The following is a 19338-nucleotide window of genomic DNA, read 5'->3' on the forward strand; positions in this document are numbered from 1 at the left end:
GAAGGCAACACATGAGACATCTTCAGTGTGGAGACTGATTTCATGCTACAAGCAGCATTAAGGTATGTGCAGCCTTTTATTTCTGAAGAGACTTGATATATCAGAACTGGCTGGCATTTATTTTCCTATATGGGAATGGGGTAAGCAGTAAGACCTGTGTTTTCAGAAAGGGTGTTACTGGAGTCCCTTGTTTTTTTTTTTGACATAAGGGCATTAATGACACTCTGGGAGAGGCATACAGGAATATTTCTTTAAACTGTTAATCAATTAACTTTCTTATATATCCAGCTTGTCTTGCTGGAATGTGTTTGAGGTGTGTTTTCCCACTTAAGTTGTTTGATTAAACTACTTCCCATGTGGTTGGGCCTACTCCAACTTCGGCTATAAGGGGCAGGGCTTGTCTTCACACGCTCAGAGTGCACTTCCTTCTGACAGAGGAGCAGCAAGCAGTTACTCTAGTTGCTCCCGGACAGTAGTCTTTGGCTTGGAATGTTGGCTTTTCATTTTCGAAGTACCCTGGGGCAGGTAGGCGCCACAGCAGTGCAGAGGGTGTTTTTGTGTAAACTAATATTTTTTCACACTTTAGAGCATTATTTTTCACCTTTTTTATAGGGTGCAATAATTTTTGGGTATACTAATTAGTTTTAGTGTATTTTGGTAACAAATTAACGTTATTTTAGCAATTTTTGGAAAAAAATGCAACTAATTAAGTGTTTAAACGACTTCTGTGGCTATTATTAGTCTGTTTAACAAATTAACATGTCTGATATTGAGGATTCTCATTGTTCTATGTGTTTAGAAGCTATTGTGGAACCCCCTCTTACATTGTGTCCCTCTTGTACTGAAAGGGCCTTACATTGTAAAGACCATATTTTAGGTCAAGAAAGTGTGCCTAAGGATGATTCTTAATCTGAAGAGAACCAGGATATGCCTTCTTGTTCTCCCCAAGTGTCACAACCTTTAACGCCCACACAAGCGACGCCTAGTACCTCTAGTGCATCTAATTCCTTTTCTCTGCAGGACATGGCTGCAGTTATGTCAACTACCCTTACAGAGGTATTATCTAAATTACCTGTGTTGCAGGGTAAACACAGTAGGTCAGGTATTAATGTTAATACTGAATCCTCTGATGCTTTATTTCTGATGTACCCTCACAGTGTTCTGAGTTGGGGGTCAGGGAATTGCTGTCTGAGGGAGAAATTTCAGACTACGGGAATGTGTTACTCAGACAGATTCGGACATTATGTCCCTTAAATTTAAGCTTGAACACCTCCGTCTGTTGCTTCGGGAGGTCTTAGCGACTCTGGATGATTGTGATCCTATTATGATTCCACCAGAGAAATTGTGTAAGATGGACAAATATTTAGAAGTGCCCACTTATACTGATGTTATTCCGGTTCCTAAAAGAATTTCGGAAATTGTTAAGAAAGAATGGGATAGACCAGGTATACCATTTTCTCCTCCTCCTACTTTTAAGAAAATGTTTCCCATATCAGACACCATTCGGGACTTGTGGCAAATGGTCCCTAAGGTGGAGGGAGCTATATCTACTCTGTCTAAACGTACAACTATACCCATTGAGGACAGTTGTGCTTTCAAGGACCCGATGGATAAAAAATTAGAGGGTCCCCCTAATACTCCTTTCTACTGATGCAGAGAAGGCCTTCGACAGGGTGGACTGGGACTTTCTGTGGTCCACTCTGTCGAAGTTTGGTTTTTCACAATTATTGATATCCCGCATACAAGCTCTTTATAGTAACCCAATTGCTTATGTCAGCGTCAATGACACACTTTCTCAGGTGATCCCTATACATAACGGCACATGCCAGGGATGCCCCCTTTCTCCCCTGTTGTTCGCTCTGGTTGTGGAGGCGCTTGCTTCTAGGGTTCGGAGTAATCATATTATTCAAGGCGTCTCTTTTGGTGAGCTGCTTCAAAAATGTTTGCTGTATGCGGACGACATTATATTTACTTTGTGTTCTCCCCTTACCTCCTTGCCTGCCCTAATGGGCGAACTGGAGGAGTATAAAATAGTTTCCAACTTCTCAGTTAACATGGACAAATGAATGATCTTACCACTGCACATTAATGTTGAGGAAACACAATTCATCACAACTCATACCTCTTTCCAAATAACCAAGAAAATTAAGTACTTAGGCATTGACATATCATCATCGCATACTGAACTATTCTCCCTTAACTATATCCCTCTACAGGCTGAAACTACCAATTTTTTGGGGACCTGACATAAACAAGGCCATCTCTCCTGGATGGGACGCATTTTATGTCAGGTCCCCAAATTATAGAGTACCTTTTTCAAGCACTCCCCATAGACATTCCTACACAATTTCTTATACAGCAACAGAAAAGATTCGACCAGTTTATATGGTCACACAAAAGACCGAGGGTAGCTAGAGATACTCTATTCCTTAGAAGGGAGGATGGTGGACTAGGAGCCCCCAACTTAATGAATTATTACATAGCGACACACTTAGCACTCATAGTAGCCTGGAAGCACTCTTCCCCTGAAAAGCCATGGGTACAGATGGAAACTTTTCTAGCAGGTGGGACTAATTTGGGCGATCAGTGCTGGATCCCATATAAATCAAGACCACCAGAGATATGGAGCAATTATTATATAGCAACCACATTGCGTATTTGGGATAAACTATTGACAAAGGACAGACTGATATCCACGCAGGTATCCCCTCTCACCCCCCTACTTAATAACCCGCTCTTCTTAAAACCCCAGACTATTCAAACATCTATGATTGCAGGCTCCCCCTCTAATATTCCAGCACACACCCTACTACATAATGGGTTAATACGCTCACAATCAGAAATAGGACAACTCCTAGGCCCCCCTTTCCACTTGTGGTTTCCCTATTTCCAAATTAGGCACGCCATATTCACCAGTCCATATAGAACAAACCTCACTAGACCCCTCTCCTCCTTTGAGTCACTGTGCACATCCCCCTCAATAAGGAGCTATCATATCTCCTTAATCTATAAACTACTCAGGGGTCTTTCCCCACTAAAAAAACCTGCGTTTATTACTAAATGGGAAAGGGAGCTTGGCATAAACCTTCCAGATACCCAGTGGAGCCGTATTTTTAGAGAAAACAAAAAAGCATCTATATCACTAATACTGATAGAAATGAATCTTAAATTAACGTCACGTTGGTATTTAACACCTCACCGACTCCATAGCATTTTTCCCAATTCTTCCTCCCAGTGCTGAAGACATTGCGGTGAGACCGGTACCCTTTCCCATATCTGGTGGTCCTACCCGCTCCTACTCACATTCTTGAACGCTATTAGCGAAAAGATAACTAAAACCCTAGGGGGTAATATCAAACTCTCTATTAACATGGTCCTGCTGGGCGATATACCAAAAATCCCATGTTTATTTAGGAAGAAATTATTACAGATCATGCTCAACAGTGCCAGGCGCCTGATACCCAGGTTTTGGAAAAAAGCTGTAGTTCCATCATATGAGATGTGGCTGAGAGAGGTTGGTTATATCTTAGAACTAGAAAAAATACACTACACATATATTGGTAAACAAGAATTTATTGCTGATGTGTTATTTCTTTGGGAACAAGACCCATGAGTTTCATGTATCTGTGCTGTATCGAGTTGTTATACTGAGGCTGATTATGTTGCGTTACTGGAAAATGTTTGAATTGAGATGTGGTAAGTCTCCAATAAGAACGTTAATGTATCTATATCTCTCAGTGTCATTGTTGTATTGGTGAGGTGTGTCAATTCAATTCGATGTGTTGAGATATATTAGGTATTTTTACTTCCGCTTTATTCCATTTTATATCCTTTATTTGTGTTTGTTGTTAATTTCAGAATGTAAAAGAGAAACTTTTTTTTATTGCCATTTCATGTAACTGTACCTAACTTGATATTAATAAAAAAGATTTATTGTAAAATGTTTATTAACCAAGGTTTTGTTTTACAACCTACTGCTTGCATTGTTCCAGTAACTACTGCTGCAGCTTTTTGGTTTGAAGCTTTAGAAGAGTCCCTAAAGGTTGAGACTCAGTTAGATGACATTTTGGATAGAATTAAGGCTCTTAAGTTAGCTAATTCTTTTATTACTGATGTCGCTTTTCAAATTGCTAAATTAGCGGCGAAAAATGCAGGTTTTGCTATTTTAGCACGTAGAGCGTTGTGGCTCAAATCTTGGTCTGCTGATGTGTCATCAAAACATAAGCTTTTAGCTATTTCTTTTAAAGGTAAAACCCTTTTCAGGCCAGAATTGAAGGAAATCATTTCTGACATTACAGGAGGTAAGGGTCATGCCCTACCTCAAGATAAGTCTGTTAAGATGAGGGGTAAACAGAGTAATTTTCGTTCCTTTCGGAATATCAAGGGAGAACCTTCTACTTCCTCTTCCTCCACAAAGCAGGAAGGGAATTTTACCCAATCAAAGTCAGTCTGGAGACCCAACCAAAATTGGAATAAGGGTAAACAATCTAAGAATCCCGCTACTGCTACTAGGACAGCATGAAGGGGTGGCCCCCGATCCGGGACCGGATCTAGTAGGGGGCAGACTTTCTCTCTTTGCTCAGGCAAGGGCAAGAGATGTTCAGGACCCCTGGGCACTAGAAATAGTGACCCACGGTTATCAGTTGGATTTCAAGGATTTTCTCCCAAGGGGGAGGTTTCATCTTTCAAGATTATCTGCAGACCAGATAAAAAAAGAGGCGTTCTTACGCTGTGTAAAAGACCTTGTTACCATGGGAGTAATTTGTCCAGTTCCAAAATCAGAACAAGGACAGGGGTTTTACTCAAATCTATTTGTGGTTCCCAAAAAAGAGGGTACTTTAAGACCTATCTTAGACCACAAGTGTCTAAACAAATTTCTCAGAGTTCCATCACTCAAGATTTAGACTATACGAACAATTTTACCAATGGTCCAGGAGGGTCAATATATGACAACCATGGACTTAAAGGATGCTTATCTTCATATTCCTTTCCACAAAGATCATCAACAGTTTCTAAGGTTTGCCTTCCTGGACAAACATTATCAGTTTGTGGCTCTTCCTTTCGGGTTGGCCACAGCACCAAGAATCTTCACAAAGGTTCTAGGGTCTCTTTTAGCGGTTCTCAGGCCACAAGGCATAGCAGTGGCGCCTTATCTAGACGATATTCTAATTCAGGCGTCAACTTATCATCTGACAAACTCTCACACGGACATAGTGTTGTCTTTCCTGAGAACTCACGGTTGGAAGGTGAACATAGAGAAGAGTTCACTGGTTCCACGGACAAGGGTTCCTTTCTTGGGAACTCTGATAGACTCAGTAGCCATGAAAATATTTCTGACAGAGGTCAGAAAATCAAAGATTCTATTTACTAGCCGAGAACTTCAGTCCATTCCTCGGCCATCAGTGGCTCAGTGTATGGAGGTAATCGGATTAATGGTAGCAGCAATGGACATCGTTCCGTTTGCTCGCTTTCATCTCAGACCACTGCAACTGTGCACGCTCGGTCAGTGGAATGGGGATTATGCAGATTTATCCCCTCAGATAAATCTGGATCAAGAGACCAGAAACTCTCTTCTTTGGTGGTTGTCGCCGGATCATCTGTCCCAGGGGACTTGTTTCCGCAGACCCTCATGGGTAATAGTGACAACGGATGCCAGCCTTCTGGGCTGGGGTGCAGTTTGGAACTCCCTGAAGGCTCTGCTTCCAATCAGTATTCTGGAACTGAGAGCAATATTCAATGCGCTTCAGGCGTGGCCTCAGTTGGCTTTGGCCAAATTCATCAGGTTCCAGTCGGACAACATCACGACTGTGGCATATATCAATGATCAGGGGGGAACAAGGAGTTCCTTAGCAATGATAGAAGTATCCAAGATAATCCGTTGGGCGGAGATTCACTCTTGTCATCTGTCTGCGATCTATATCTCAGGAGTAGAGAACTGGGAAGTGGATTTTTTAAGTCGACAAACTTTTCATCCGGGCGAATGGGAACTTCACCCGGAGGTATTTGCTTCATTGATTCTCAAATGGGGCAGACCGGAATTGGATCTAATGGCATCTCGACAGAATGCCAAGCTTCCAAGATACGGATCCCGGTCAAGGGATCCCCAGGCCGAACTAATAGATGCCCTGGCAGTTCCTTGGTTGTTCAGCCTAGTTTATGTGTTTCCACCGTTTCCTCTCCTCCCACGCGTGATTGCTCGAATCAAACAGGAGAGAGCTTCAGTGATCCTGATAGCGCCAGCGTGGCCACGCAGGACTTGGTTTGCGGATCTAGTGGACATGTCTTCTCTGCCACCATGGAAACTTGCATTGAGACAGGACCTTCTCATTCAAGGTCCTTTTCAACATCCAAATCTAATTTCTCTGCAGTTGACTGCGTGGAGATTGAACGCTTGATTTTATCGAAGCAAGGTTTCTTTGATTCGGTCATCAATACTTTGATACAGGCTAGAAAGCCTGTCACTAGAAAAATCTATCATAAGATATGGTGTAAATATCTTTATTGGTGTGAGCCCAAGGGTTACTCATGGAGTAAAGTTAGGATTCCTTGGATTCTGTCTTTTCTCCAAGAAGGATTGGAGAAAGGGTTATCAGCAAGTTCATTAATTTCAGCTTTGTCAATTCTTTTTCACAAAAGTTTGGCAATGTGCCAGATGTTCAGTCTTTTTGTCAGGCTTTATCTAGAATTAAGCCTGTATTTAGACCCACTACTCCTCCCTGGAGTTTGAATTTAGTTCTTCATGTTCTTCAAGGGGTTCCGTTTGAACCCATACATTCCATAGATATCAAATTGTTATCTTGGAAAGTTCTGTTTTTAGTTGCTATTTCTTCTGCTCGAAGAGTTTCTGAGCTTTCAGCGCTACAGTGTGATTCTCCTTATCTCATTTTTCATTCTGATAAGGTGGTGTTACTTACCAAACCTGGATTCCTTCCTAAGGTTGTTTCAAATAAGAATATTAATCAGGAAATTGTTGTTCCTTCCTTGTGTCCTAACCCTTCTTCTAAGAAGGAGTGTATGTTGCATAATTTGGATGTGGTCCGTGCCTTAAAATTTTATTTACAGGCAACTAAGGATTTCCGTCAATCGTCTTCATTATTCATTGTTTATTCTGGAAAGCGTAGGGGTCAGAAAGCTACGGCTACCTCTCTTTCTTTTTGGCTGAGAAGTATCATCCGTCAGGCATATGAGACTGCTGGACAGCAGCCTCCTGAAAGAATTACGGCTCATTCTACTAGGGCTGTGGCTTCCACATGGGCTTTTTAAAATGATGCATCTGTTGAACAATTTGTAAGGCTGCGACTTGGTCATCCCTTCACACTTTTTCCAAATTTTCCAAATTTGATACTTTTGCTTCTTCTGAGGCTATTTTTGGGAAAAAAGGTTCTTCAAGCAGTGGTGCCTTCTGTTTAGGTTCCTGTCTTGTCCCTCCCTTTCATCCGTGTCCTTTTGCTTTGGTATTGGTATCCCACAAGTAAGGATGAAATCCGTGGACTCGTCATATCTTTGTAAAAGAAAAGTAAATTTATGCTTACCTGATAAATTAATTTATTTTACGATATGACGAGTCCACGGCCCACCCTGTTCTTTTTAAGACAGTTTTTCTTTTTGTAAACTTCAGTCACCTCTGCACCTTTTAGCCTTTCCTTTTCTCTTCCTATACCTTCGGCCGAATGACCGAATGAGGGTGGAGTGGAAGGGAGGGGCTATATATACAGCTCTGCTGTGGTGCTCTTTGCCACTTCCTGTTGGCAGGAGGTTAATATCCCACAAGTAAGGATGAAATCCGTGGACTCCTCATATCGTAAAAGAAATTAATTTATCAGGTAAGCATAAATTTACTTTTTAGGCCTCATGATTGCAGCATCGGACGCGATTCCTTTTCCTCGTTTTCACATGAGACCTCTCCAGCTTTGTATGCTAAATCAATGTGCATGGATTATACAAAGATATCACAATTAATATCCTTAAATCCCAATGTACTACGCTCTCTGACGTGGTGATTAAATCACCAATGTTTAGTTCAAGGGGCTTCTTTTGTTCGACCAATTTGGACTGTGATAACTACAGATGCAAGTCTTTCTGGTTGTGGAGCTGTTTGGAGATCTTTGACTGCTCAAGGGGTTTGGAAATCTCAAGAGGCGAGATTACCAATCAATATTTTAGAACTCCGTGCAGTTTTCAGAGCTCTTCAGTTTTGGCCTCTTTTGAAGAGAGAACCGTTCATTTGCTTCCAGACGGACAATATCATATCTGTGGCATATGTCAATCATCAGAGTGGGACTCACAGTCCTCAAGCCATGAAAGAAGTATCTCGAATACTTGCTTGGGCGGAATCCAGCTCCTGTCTAATCTCTGCAGTGCATATCCCAGGTGTAGACGATTGGGAAGCGGATTTTCTAAGTCATCAGACTTTACATCCAGGAGAGTGGTCTCTCCATCCAGATGTGTTTTCTCAGATTGTTCAGATGTGGGGTCTTCCAGAGATAGATATGATGGCCTCTCACCTAAACAAGAAACTTCCCAGATACCTGTCCAGGTCCAGGGAGGTTCAGGCCAAAGCAGTGGATGCGCTAACCATTCCATGGGATTATCATCCTGCTCATATCTTCCCGCCTCTAGTTCTTCTTCCAAGAGTGATTTCCAAAATCATGCAGGAACAATCGTTTGTTTTGCTGGTGGCTCCAGCATGGCCACACAGGTTTTGGTATGCGGATCTTGTTCGGATGTCCAGTTGCCAACCTTGGCCACTTCCGTTAAGGCCGGACCTACTGTTTCAAGGTCCATTTTTCCATCAGGATCTCAAATCATTAAATTTGAAGGTATGGAAATTGAACGCTTAGTGCTAAGTCATAGAGGTTTCTCTGACTTAGTGATTAATACTATGTTACAAGCTCGTAAATCTGTTTCCAGGAAGATTTACTATTGAGTTTAGAAGACTTACATTTCATGGTGTTCTTCTCATAAATTTTCTTGGTATTTTTTAGAATTCCTAGAATTTTACAGTTTCTTCAGGATGGTTTGGATAAAGGTTTGTCTGCAAGTTCCTTGAAGGGACAAATCTCTTCTCTTTCAGTTTTATTTCACAGAAAGATTGCTAAACTTCCTGATATTCACTGTTTTGTACAGGCTTTAGTTCGTATTAAGCCTGTCATTAAATAAATTTCTCCTCCTTGGAGTCTCAATTTGGTTTTGAAGGCGTTACAGGCTCCTCCATTTGAGCCTATGCATTCTTTGGACATTAAACTACTTTCTTAGAAAGTGTTGTTCCTTTTGGCTATCTCTTCTGCTAGAAGAGTTTCTGAGCTATCTGCTCTTTCTTGTGAATCTCCTTTTCTGATTTTTCATCAGGATAAGGCGGTTTTGCGGATTTCTTTTCAATTTTTACCTAAGGTTGTGAATTCTAACAACATTAGTAGAGAAATTGTTGTCCTTTCCTTGTCTCCTAATCCTAAGAATGCTTTGGAAAGATCCTTACATTCTTTGGATGTGGTAAGAGCTTATGTTGAAGCTACTAAAGATTTCAGAAAGACTTCTAGTCTATTCATTTTATTTTCTGGTCCTAGGAAAGGTCAGAAAGCTTCTGCTATATCCTTGGCTTCTTGGTTAAAGCTTTTGATTCGTCAAGCTTATTTGAAGTCGGGTAAAACCCCGCCTCAGAGAATTACAGCTCATTCTACTAGATCAGTCTCCACTTCGTGGGCTTTTAAGAATGAAGCTTCAGTTGATCAGATTTGCAAAGCAGCAACTTGGTCTTCTTTGCATACATTTACTAAATTCTACCGTTTTGATGTGTTTGCTTCTTCAGAAGCAGTTTTTGGTAGAAAAGTTCTTCAGGCAGCTGTTTCAGTTTGATTCTTCTGCTGATGTTTTAAGTTTTTCTTATCATTAAAGAATAAACATATTATTTGGGTTGTGGATTATTTTTTCAGCGGAAAATGGCTGTATTTTATTTTTATCCCACCCTCGCTAGTGACTCTTGCGGGGAGTTCCACATCTTGGGTATTTGATATCCCATACGTCACTAGCTCATGGACTCTTGCCAATTACATGAAAGAAAACATAATTTATGTAAGAACTTACCTGATAAATTAATTTCTTTCATATTGGCAAGAGTCCATGAGGCCCACCCTTTTTATGGTGGTTATGATTTTTTGTGTAAAACACAATTATTTCCAAATTCCTTTGTTGATGCTTTTTACTCCTTTCTTATCACCCCACTACTTGGCTATTCGTTAAACTGAATTGTGGGTGTGGTGAGGGGTGTATTTATAGGCATTTTGATGTTTGGGAAACTTTGCCCGTCCTGGTAGGATTGTATATCCCATACGTCACTAGCTCATGGACTCTTGCCAATATGAAAGAAATTAATTTATCAGGTAAGTTCTTACATAAATTATGTTTTTCTGTTTTTTTCCCCTACAAGGGAGAATTTACGCAGCTTGCCGGTTGGGACCCTAGGTGCAGGCTGGTCCTGTTGGGTTTGTTTGGTCTTGTAGATGTTCAGACACGTGGCGCTGTTCTGCTCAGCTAGTTCGGTATAAGTGCCGAGTGCTCAGGTTATCATTGTTTTTCATGTTCAACTAAACATTCGAGAGGACCTGTGGTTCTGTGAGGCGGGAAGGATGACCGGGCAGGGGAATTTCCCGCTGCGTCATTCTCACATCTGGTTTGATCAGAACCTAGAGCCTCCCCCATGTTGTGTAGGGTTGGAGGGCTAAACGCCTCTTACCGCAGTTGAGCGGTTTGGCCTTCATCTTTTAGGCCTCTGAATTTGTCCTTTTGGATGTGATCCAACAGCTTGTACCGGACAGCTGTCTAGCATGCGGTAGGTTTGCAGTTTGAAACCAGTTGCAGTTACTCTTTGTCGTGTACAGTTTGTGAGATATAAGAGACCTTTAAGTCTTCTTCCATTATCTCTGGGTGAGTTGGATCTCCTTTTAGGGAGATGTGTTTCCAGGTGATGGTTGTTCCCTGCGGGGACTTTGTTTAGCTCAGGGTTTTCCGGAGCTGGGTAGGCTTAGTGCCTTTTCTCTTCCTTGTGTCCTCTGCTTGAGCGGAGGTGATAGGGAGACTAGTCCTGTTAGTAGGATTTTTTTTTACTTTGAGGTATCCCTTGGATGTCCTGAGGCTTTGGGAAGTATCTTCATACAACTTCTAGCCGTGCTCCTTGGAGCGTTGAACTTTAGATAGGGGTGGTTCTTTCCTTTGGTCGGGGCTTTCGAGTGCTTCTCGCTATCCGGATTCTCTGGATATGCATCCATATCCCTTGTCTGGCTTTTTGGCCAGATGGGGTGTTTAGTTCTAGGGTAAGGTTTGCCTGAACTATTAGGTGCCCGGACCTGTTTTTCTCCCTGAGACTTCCGGTTGCTGAAGCTTTGCTTGGCCTTTTTCCTGACCCAGTTTTGGGTGGTTTTGAAATCTTGGATCTCAGGACTGGTCGGGGTGTTCCACGGTTGTGGGAACTTGGGCCCAGATGATCCTCAGTGGTCTGGGGTTCAGGCTTCAAACCTGTAGCTGTCTAGGGACAGAGTGGTTCAGTTCCACCTTCTTCCATCTACCTGACCGGGTCATGGTTGGCAAGATTTTCGGAGTATTTTTTACTCTCTGCCACAGGAGTAACCCATGTCTTCTTGTGGTTAGCTGTGTGGCTTGCGACTCAAGGGTTGTTGGTTCATACCCAGCTGCTGGCGCTGACTGTCCAATTTCCGGTGCGCCTTAGGGCTGCATTCCCCTGGTCAGCTTGCCAGTGTTCCCGTGGATTTCCTGCTCTGCAGGCGAATGGGTTGGCTGTGCCTCTGCTTGGAAAGCTATTTGCAGGGGGTCCTTTTCTAGGACATCTGTGTTGGGAATTTATCTTCCCATTAGCCGGTGCCTTCGGGCCTTGAGTTGTTGCCCTTCCGGCATCATCCCTTTTCTTTAGGGGATATTCTCCTCACTATGGAGATGGAGTCCTTGCTTGGGGCTTCTCCTGGATGGGAGGTGGAAAGGTGGGATTAGTTCCCCCTGGGGTCTTGCTGGCTCAAAGTCAGACTTGTTGGGCCTTTATTTGGATAGATCCTTCGGTCTATGGCCTTGTTGTCTGTTTTCAGAGTCGGGTTGTACTTGTACTTTGTGGGGATGGCTGTGCTATCCTTATGCTCGTTCCTGTACCTGTTTCGGGATTCTTTGTTCCCCTGTCTTGGATCCCTGAGGCTGGGTTGGTCCAGCTGGGTGTGAATCTGTGGGTCAGGATAGCCGAGTGGTCTAAGGCGCTGTGTTCGGGTCGCAGTCTCCTATGGATGTGTGAGCTGGTTGAGTCTATCCTGTTAGCTCAGTCTGCTAAGGTATAGATTTTTCTTTCACCTTGCTCCATTGATTTTTAGAAGTGGGTTTACTCTTCCTTCGGGTTTTGAGGGTGTACTCTCCTTCACGGGGGGGCCTCGATTTGAGGTTTTGTGTTCCCCTTTTTAGGGACCTGTGTGTAGGTCCGGCGATTTAGGTTTCCTGGAGCGTGCCCTCTGTCCGGGGGTTGCTTTTGCAGTCTGGTCTGTTTCTTACTTGACTGCTTCTTCTTCCTCGAAAGTACCCTCTGTGTTGTCCTGTTATGGACTCTGTGTTCTCAAACTTGGGGTTTTTCACCTGTGTGTATTAAACACTTTTTCATGGTCGAATACCTTGGTATTCTTTTGGTCAGAAACTGGGAGGACTTTGCCTCTTCAGTTCCATTCCGTGCTTGCAGGATGTTGGAGAGACGTCTGTTCTGTCTCTGTGTCCGGTCTTATCCCGGGTTTCGCTTGGTATTGGCATGGCCTCCTTTCCCTGTTTGGGTCCCTTTGGGTTTCTGTGAGCTGGGCTCACTCTTGGAGGTATTCTGTTTTTATATTAGGGGACTTTTTCGGTTTCCTCGGTCCTCCTTTGCCTTGTCCCCTTGGGGGTTTTCGGCTGGTGTCCCCTTCATTTGTGGGGGGTGAGAGGTGGGGGACTGTTTGTTGGACGACGGTGTCTCCTGGAGGTCTGTAGGCTCAGGCGAGTCAGTCTTCGGTCTCTAGTTTGGCTTCTTGACTAACTGCGAGTCAGTGTCATTGGGGCTTTTTCTCTTAAAAAACCCTGCTTCGTCCGAAGCAGAGAAAATTTTATTGGGTGGAGGTTCTGGCCTGGTGCCCTCAGTATGGGCCGCCTATCTACCCTCCCGTCTTGGTATTCAGTGTCCTCTATAGCTTGGGTATTTTCCCAAAAGTAATGAATACAGCTGTGGACTCCATTTAAGAAGAAAAAGAAATTATGCTTACCTGATGATTTCCTTTTCTTCTGATGGAAAGAGTCCACAGCTCCCCACCCGTAATTTTATGTGGGGCGTCCTTATATTCTTCTGGCACCTTTCACCCTGATATTTCTTCTACTGTTCCTTGGCAGAATGACTGGGGGATAAGGGGAGTGGGAGGAGTATTTATGCCTTATGGCTGGGGTGTCTTTGCCTCCTCCTGGTGGCCAGGTTCTTATTTACCAAAAGTAATGAATGCAGCTGTGGACCCTTTCCATCGGAAGAAAAGAAAATGATCAGGTAAGCATCATTTGTTATTTCAATGTATATATCAAGTTGCATCTTATCACTATGCCAAATTTTGCAGGTGGCAATCAGATGAATCTGTCTTCTGGAGGAATCACTGCTGAGCAACAAGCAAGCCTGATTTCTGAAGCAGCTCTTCCAACTGCCCTGGCAAATGCAAAGTAAGGCTACCAGTGATGATTATAGCTTATTTGGGTAAAACTCTGTTTTGCAGCTCTGAGGAAAATACATAGTGATAGTTATAATTGGGGAAGAGAGAGCAGAGATGGAACATGGAAGGTTTCTGGTGCTAGATTGGTATCCAATTTAAATGTCCACCTTGAGAACATTGCCGTACAGTAGGAAGTTTGCTAATTTGGCATCAGCTTATGTCAACATTCAGCTTGTCAGGTTTTTAAAGCGGAATTAAATACCTCTTGCCTGGCACGATTAAGGGTCATGTAGGTCTGAAACATCGCCAATTTTTTTTTACATTGTGGCGCTGTCACAAATATTTTGTTTTGCTACATTTATTGGAATGAGCAGAGATTCCTTGTGAATCACTGCTGAGCAACAAGCAAGCCTGATTTCTGAAGCAGCTCTTCCAACTGCCCTGGCAAATGCAAAGTAAGGCTACCAGTGATGATTATAGCCTATTTGGGAAAAACTGTTTTACGGCTCTAAGTGAGGAAAATACATAGTGATAGTAATAATTGGGGAAGAGAGAGCAGAGATGGAACATGGAAGGTTTCGGGAGCTAGATTGGTATCCAATTTAAATGTCCACCTTGGGAACATTGCCGTACAGTAGGATTTTTGCTAATTTGGCATCAGCTTATGTCAACATTCAGCTTGTCATGTTTTTAAAGTGGAATTAAATCTCTTGCCTGCGTACAGTTTTATGTTTTAGTTCGGTAGTCATTTTTTTTCTCCAGTAGCGACATTAAATCATCTGTTTCTTTTTTACTTTCAAGAGTTTTGAGAAATTATGTTTTGTCTTTATTTATTAATAATCTTAGAACTTCATACATACTGGATCTTAGATCAAAAATACTATCTTTGTTCGCCATGTTCCTGCAGCAAGACTTTTAATAAGGGATGTGGCTCAGTTTATTTTGGAAAGTATAGATTTTATATTAAGTCATAATTATTTTCTCTTTGAAGATTTCTTTTATACACAGATCTGTGGGACCGCGATGGGGACTAGGTTTGCACCCAGCTATGCAAATCTCTTTATGGGAGAAACAATTTTTGGATACACAAGAGCTGGGCGCAAACCTAGTCTTATATAAAAGATACATAGATGATGTATTGATCATCTGGAGAGGGACAATAGAAACCTTTGAAGGAGTTTTTGAAAATATGAATTAAAATAATGGTAATATTCGATTCACAAAAGAAATAAGTAATAAACGATTAAATTTTCTAGACTTGGAAATTTATATTGAAGATGGTATAATTAATACGAAGACCTACTTTGAACCGGTAGATAGCAATAATTTCATACATTCAAGTAGCTGCCATCACCAAGTCTAGAAAAATAATATCCCAAAGGGTCAAATGATGACAGTTATGAAAAATTGCAATAAATTTGAGGATTATGATAATCGGTCAAAAATTTTAAAATCAAAATTTGTAGAGAGAGGGTATAATGATTAATTTGTGGAAAATATCAGACAAGAAGTTGGTAAGATGGAAAGAAAAACTCTATTAACTAATAGACCCAAAGAAAGTGCTAACACGAAACAAAACAAAATAAAAATTCCATTTATAACCGATTTCAATATAAATCATAAAATGACGAAAAAACACTGGCATATGCTCAAACAAGATAAAATAATAGGTCCATTAATTACTGAAGAACCCCAGTTTGTATACAGAAAAGCGAATAATTTAAAAAATATACTTGCACCAACCTTAATTTAAAAACAAAAAAAAGATAGATAAAGATCTGACAGGAATGGACCTAAAAGGATTCTTTCCTTGTTTTATATGTAAAGCATGTAGACACTACAGAAAAAGTCTGTCATCTCACATATAAATAAAAAAGAATTTAAGATTCATGACTGTATTAGATGTACAGATAAGAACATTGTATACATGATCCAATGCAAATGTGGAATGCAGTACGTGGGCGAATCGGAAAGACCCCTACGAGAGAGAGAATTTGCGAACACATCCTGTCCATTGAAAATATGAATCAGGATAGGAACAAGGACTTATCAGTCCCAAAACATTATAAAGTTTGTAATAAAGGTAATTTAATTTTTTTTAACTATATGGGAATAGCCCAATTACAGAAACAAAAAAGAGGGGGAGATAACCATAAAAGATTATTACAGTTAGAAAGCAAATGGATTTATAATCTGGACACTTTACATCCACAGGGTCTAAATTTAGAAATAGAATTGGGAAGCTTTTTTAACCCCTTAACGACTGAGGACGTGCAGGGTACGTCCTCAGAAAAAAGGCAGTTAATGCCTGAGAACGTACCCTGCACGTCCTCAGTGTGGAAAGCAGCTGGAAGCGATCCTGCTCGCTTCCAGCTGCTTTCCGGTTATTGCAGTGATGCCTCGATATGGAGGCATCCTGCAATAACGTTTTTAAGTAATCCGGTGCAGAGAGAGCCACTCTGTGGCCCTCTCTGCACCGGAGATCGGTGGCTACCTGCGTTGGTGGGTGGGAGCCGGACCGGGAGGCGGGTGGCGGCCATCGATGGCCATGTGGATGTGAAGGGGGGCGGGATCGTGGGCGGGGGTGGCTGGGGGCGCGCACGGGCGCGCGCGCGTGCACGGGAGGGTGGGGGCGGGCGCGTGCACGGGGAGGGAGCGGGTGGGAACCGCTACACTACAGAAAATGGGAAATAAAAAATATATCTCAAATGTCAAACAAAAATGTCAAACAATAAGCAAGGTGGTGGGGGTTAGTCTGTGGGGGGTGGGGGGGGGAAGCTACACTACAGAAAAAAAACAAAAAAAAACAAAAAAAAAGCATTTTTTTATTGTAAACTGGGTACTGGCAGACAGCTGCCAGTACCCAAGATGGCCCCCAATAAGGCAGAGGGGAGGGTTAGAGAGCGGTTTTGGGGGGATCAGGGAGGTTGGGGGCTAAGGGGGGGATCCTACACAGTAGCATATGTAAATATGCTAAAAAAAAATCATTTTTTTTTAAAAACCCTTTTATTTTAGTACTGGCAGACTTTCTGCCAGTACTTAAGATGGCGGGGACAATTGTGGGGTGGGGGAGGGAAGGGAGCTGTTTGGGAGGGATCAGGGGGTGGGATGTGTCAGATGGGAGGCTGATCTCTACACTAAAGCTAAAATTAACCCTGCAAGCTCACTACAAACTCCCTAATTAACCCTTTCACTGCTAGCCATAATACACGTGTGAGGCGCAACAGGATTTAGTGGCCTTCTAATTACCAGAAAGCAACGCCAAAGTCATATATGTCTGCTATTTCTGAACAAAGGGGATCCCAGACAAGCATTTACAACCATTTGTGCCATAATTGCACAAGCTGTTTGTAAATGATTTCAGTGAGAAACCTAAAATTGTGAAAAATTTTACGTTTTTTTTTAATTTGATCGCATTTGGCGGTGAAATGGTGGCATGAAATATACCAAAATGTGCCTAGATCAATACTTGGGGTTGTCTACTACACTACACTAAAGCTAAAATTAACCCTACAAGCTCCCTAAAAGCTCCCTAATTAACCCCTTAACTGCTGGGCATGATACACTTGTGGTGCGCAGTGGCATTTAGCGGCCTTCTAATTACCAAAAAGCAACGCCAAAGCCATATATGTGTGCTATTTCTGAACAAAGGGGATCCCAGAGAAGAATTTACAACCATTTATGCCATAATTGCACAAGCTGTTTGTAAATGATTTCAGTGAGAAACCTAAAGTTTGTGAAAAAATTTGTGAAAAAGTGAACAATTTTTTGTATTTGATCGCATTTGGCGGTGAAATGGTGGTATGAAATATACCAAAATTGGCCTAGATCAATACTTTGGGATGTCTACAAAAAAAAAATATATACATGTCAAGGGATATTCAGGGATTCCTGAAAGATATCAGTGTTCTAATGTAACTAGCGCTAATTTTGGAAAAAAATGGTTTGGAAATAGCAAAGTGCTACTTATATTTATGGCCCTATAACTTGCAAAAAAAGCAAAGAACATGTAAACATTGGGTATTTCTAAACTCAGGACAAAATTTAGAAACTATTTAGCATGGGTGTTTTTTGGTGGTTTTAGATATGTAACAGATTTTGGGGGTCAAAGTTAGAAAAAGTGTGTTTTTTTCCATTTTTCCTCATATTTTATCATTTTTTTTATAGTAAATTATAAGATATGATGAAAATAATGGTATCTTTAGAAAGTCCATTTAATGGCGAGAAAAACGGTATATAATATGTGTGGGTACAGTAAATGAGTAAGAAGAAAATTACAGCTAAACACAAACACCGCAAAAATGTAAAAATAGCCTTGGTCCCAAACGGACAGAAAATGGAAAAGTGCTCTGGTCACTAAGGGGTTAAATAAAAGAATTTTAACACATTTTTAAAATACATTTTTATTTCTATAAGGTTCTAATCCAATTTTATATTAATTCAGAAAAATGTATATAAATACAATTATTATTTATACCCAACAATATATATTTTTTTTATATTCCTCATTTTTAATGTTGAACAATATTTTTACATCATCACTTTTAATTGGTTATTTTTTATATTGCAAATTGCCCAATTGAATTTTAATTATAAAGTTCTGAATCAACTCCTGATAATGCTGGTTTTATACAGACTTTTTATATATATATATATATATACACTTCTATACAGATTTTTTATATAGATTTGTCATTTTTTAAACATCAGCTGCTGCTATTTTATACTCATTTGTTCTTTATATACATTTAGTGTTGTCTCTATAATATATCATAGATGTTCAACCAATGTTAACAGAGAACATTACCGTTTTTTTGGTATATATTTTCTTGATAAATAAATAAATATACTGTGCACTAGTTTAATAAATAAGAGTGAGCAGATTTTATTTAAGCTTACTTTATATGTTACCAAAATACAATCGACCAAAGTATGATATGTTTCACATATATTCATTATACTGAAGTAATCAATCAGAAATGAAGGGGGAATATAAAGGAGATAATCGGAGCAGTTCTGTCATGGCTTGAAAAAGGCTCTTTGGAGCTGAAACACGTTGCTTACTACAGACTGTTCTGTCTAACGAGTGTTTGGAAACACTGGAATATTATTGAACCACTAAGATCGGAAGAATCGGTAACCTGTCAATCCCGCAACAGTGGGCGTGTCCGGACACGGACTGACTCATCGGCGTCCTAGGATTGTCTCAGGCTGAAAAGTTCTTTTGCATAAGCTCTCACAAAGTGAGACTCTCTACTATTCCTAAAAGACGTTGGGATAAACTCAAGTTTCGGAGCAACCAATATAAGGTACAAAAACTGATATTACAACATAAGGATAAGATCTTACTACTAAGCTGCTAAAGATTGTCTTAATGTCATTATGGCCCCCAGCTATGCGAACCTCTTTATGGAAGAATGGGAAAAAACATACATATATACCAACAACCCTTTTATGCACAATGTGATATGGTGGGGAAGGTATATCGATGACATCGTGGTCATATGGGAGATGAAAAAACAAGCAGTGAATTCATCCAATATCTAAACACGAATGTCTACAACCTTAAATTCACGTCCAAAATTTCAGATACAAGTATTGAATATTTAGACCTAGTGTTATTCTACGAAAATGATAAGAT

At 41.0% G+C, this 19338-nt stretch overlaps 1 protein-coding gene across 2 annotated transcripts in view; it reads left to right on the forward strand.

Annotated features, from left to right (window-relative positions):
- LOC128642413 (histone lysine acetyltransferase CREBBP) overlaps positions 1 to 19338 on the forward strand; it is a 78677-nt gene that overhangs the window by 44076 nt on the left and 15263 nt on the right. Inside the window, exon 8 of one of the 2 annotated variants that reach the window (XM_053695180.1) lies at positions 13608 to 13707. The exons of the other annotated variant lie outside the window; for it this stretch is intronic. Within the exon in view, the coding sequence (XP_053551155.1) occupies positions 13608 to 13707 (100 nt within the window). The remainder of the gene's footprint in view (positions 1 to 13607; positions 13708 to 19338) is intronic. 2 annotated transcript variants of the gene reach the window in all.

This window comes from Bombina bombina, chromosome 11, assembly GCF_027579735.1.
Source record: "Bombina bombina isolate aBomBom1 chromosome 11, aBomBom1.pri, whole genome shotgun sequence".
Classification (NCBI taxonomy): domain Eukaryota; kingdom Metazoa; phylum Chordata; class Amphibia; order Anura; family Bombinatoridae; genus Bombina; species Bombina bombina.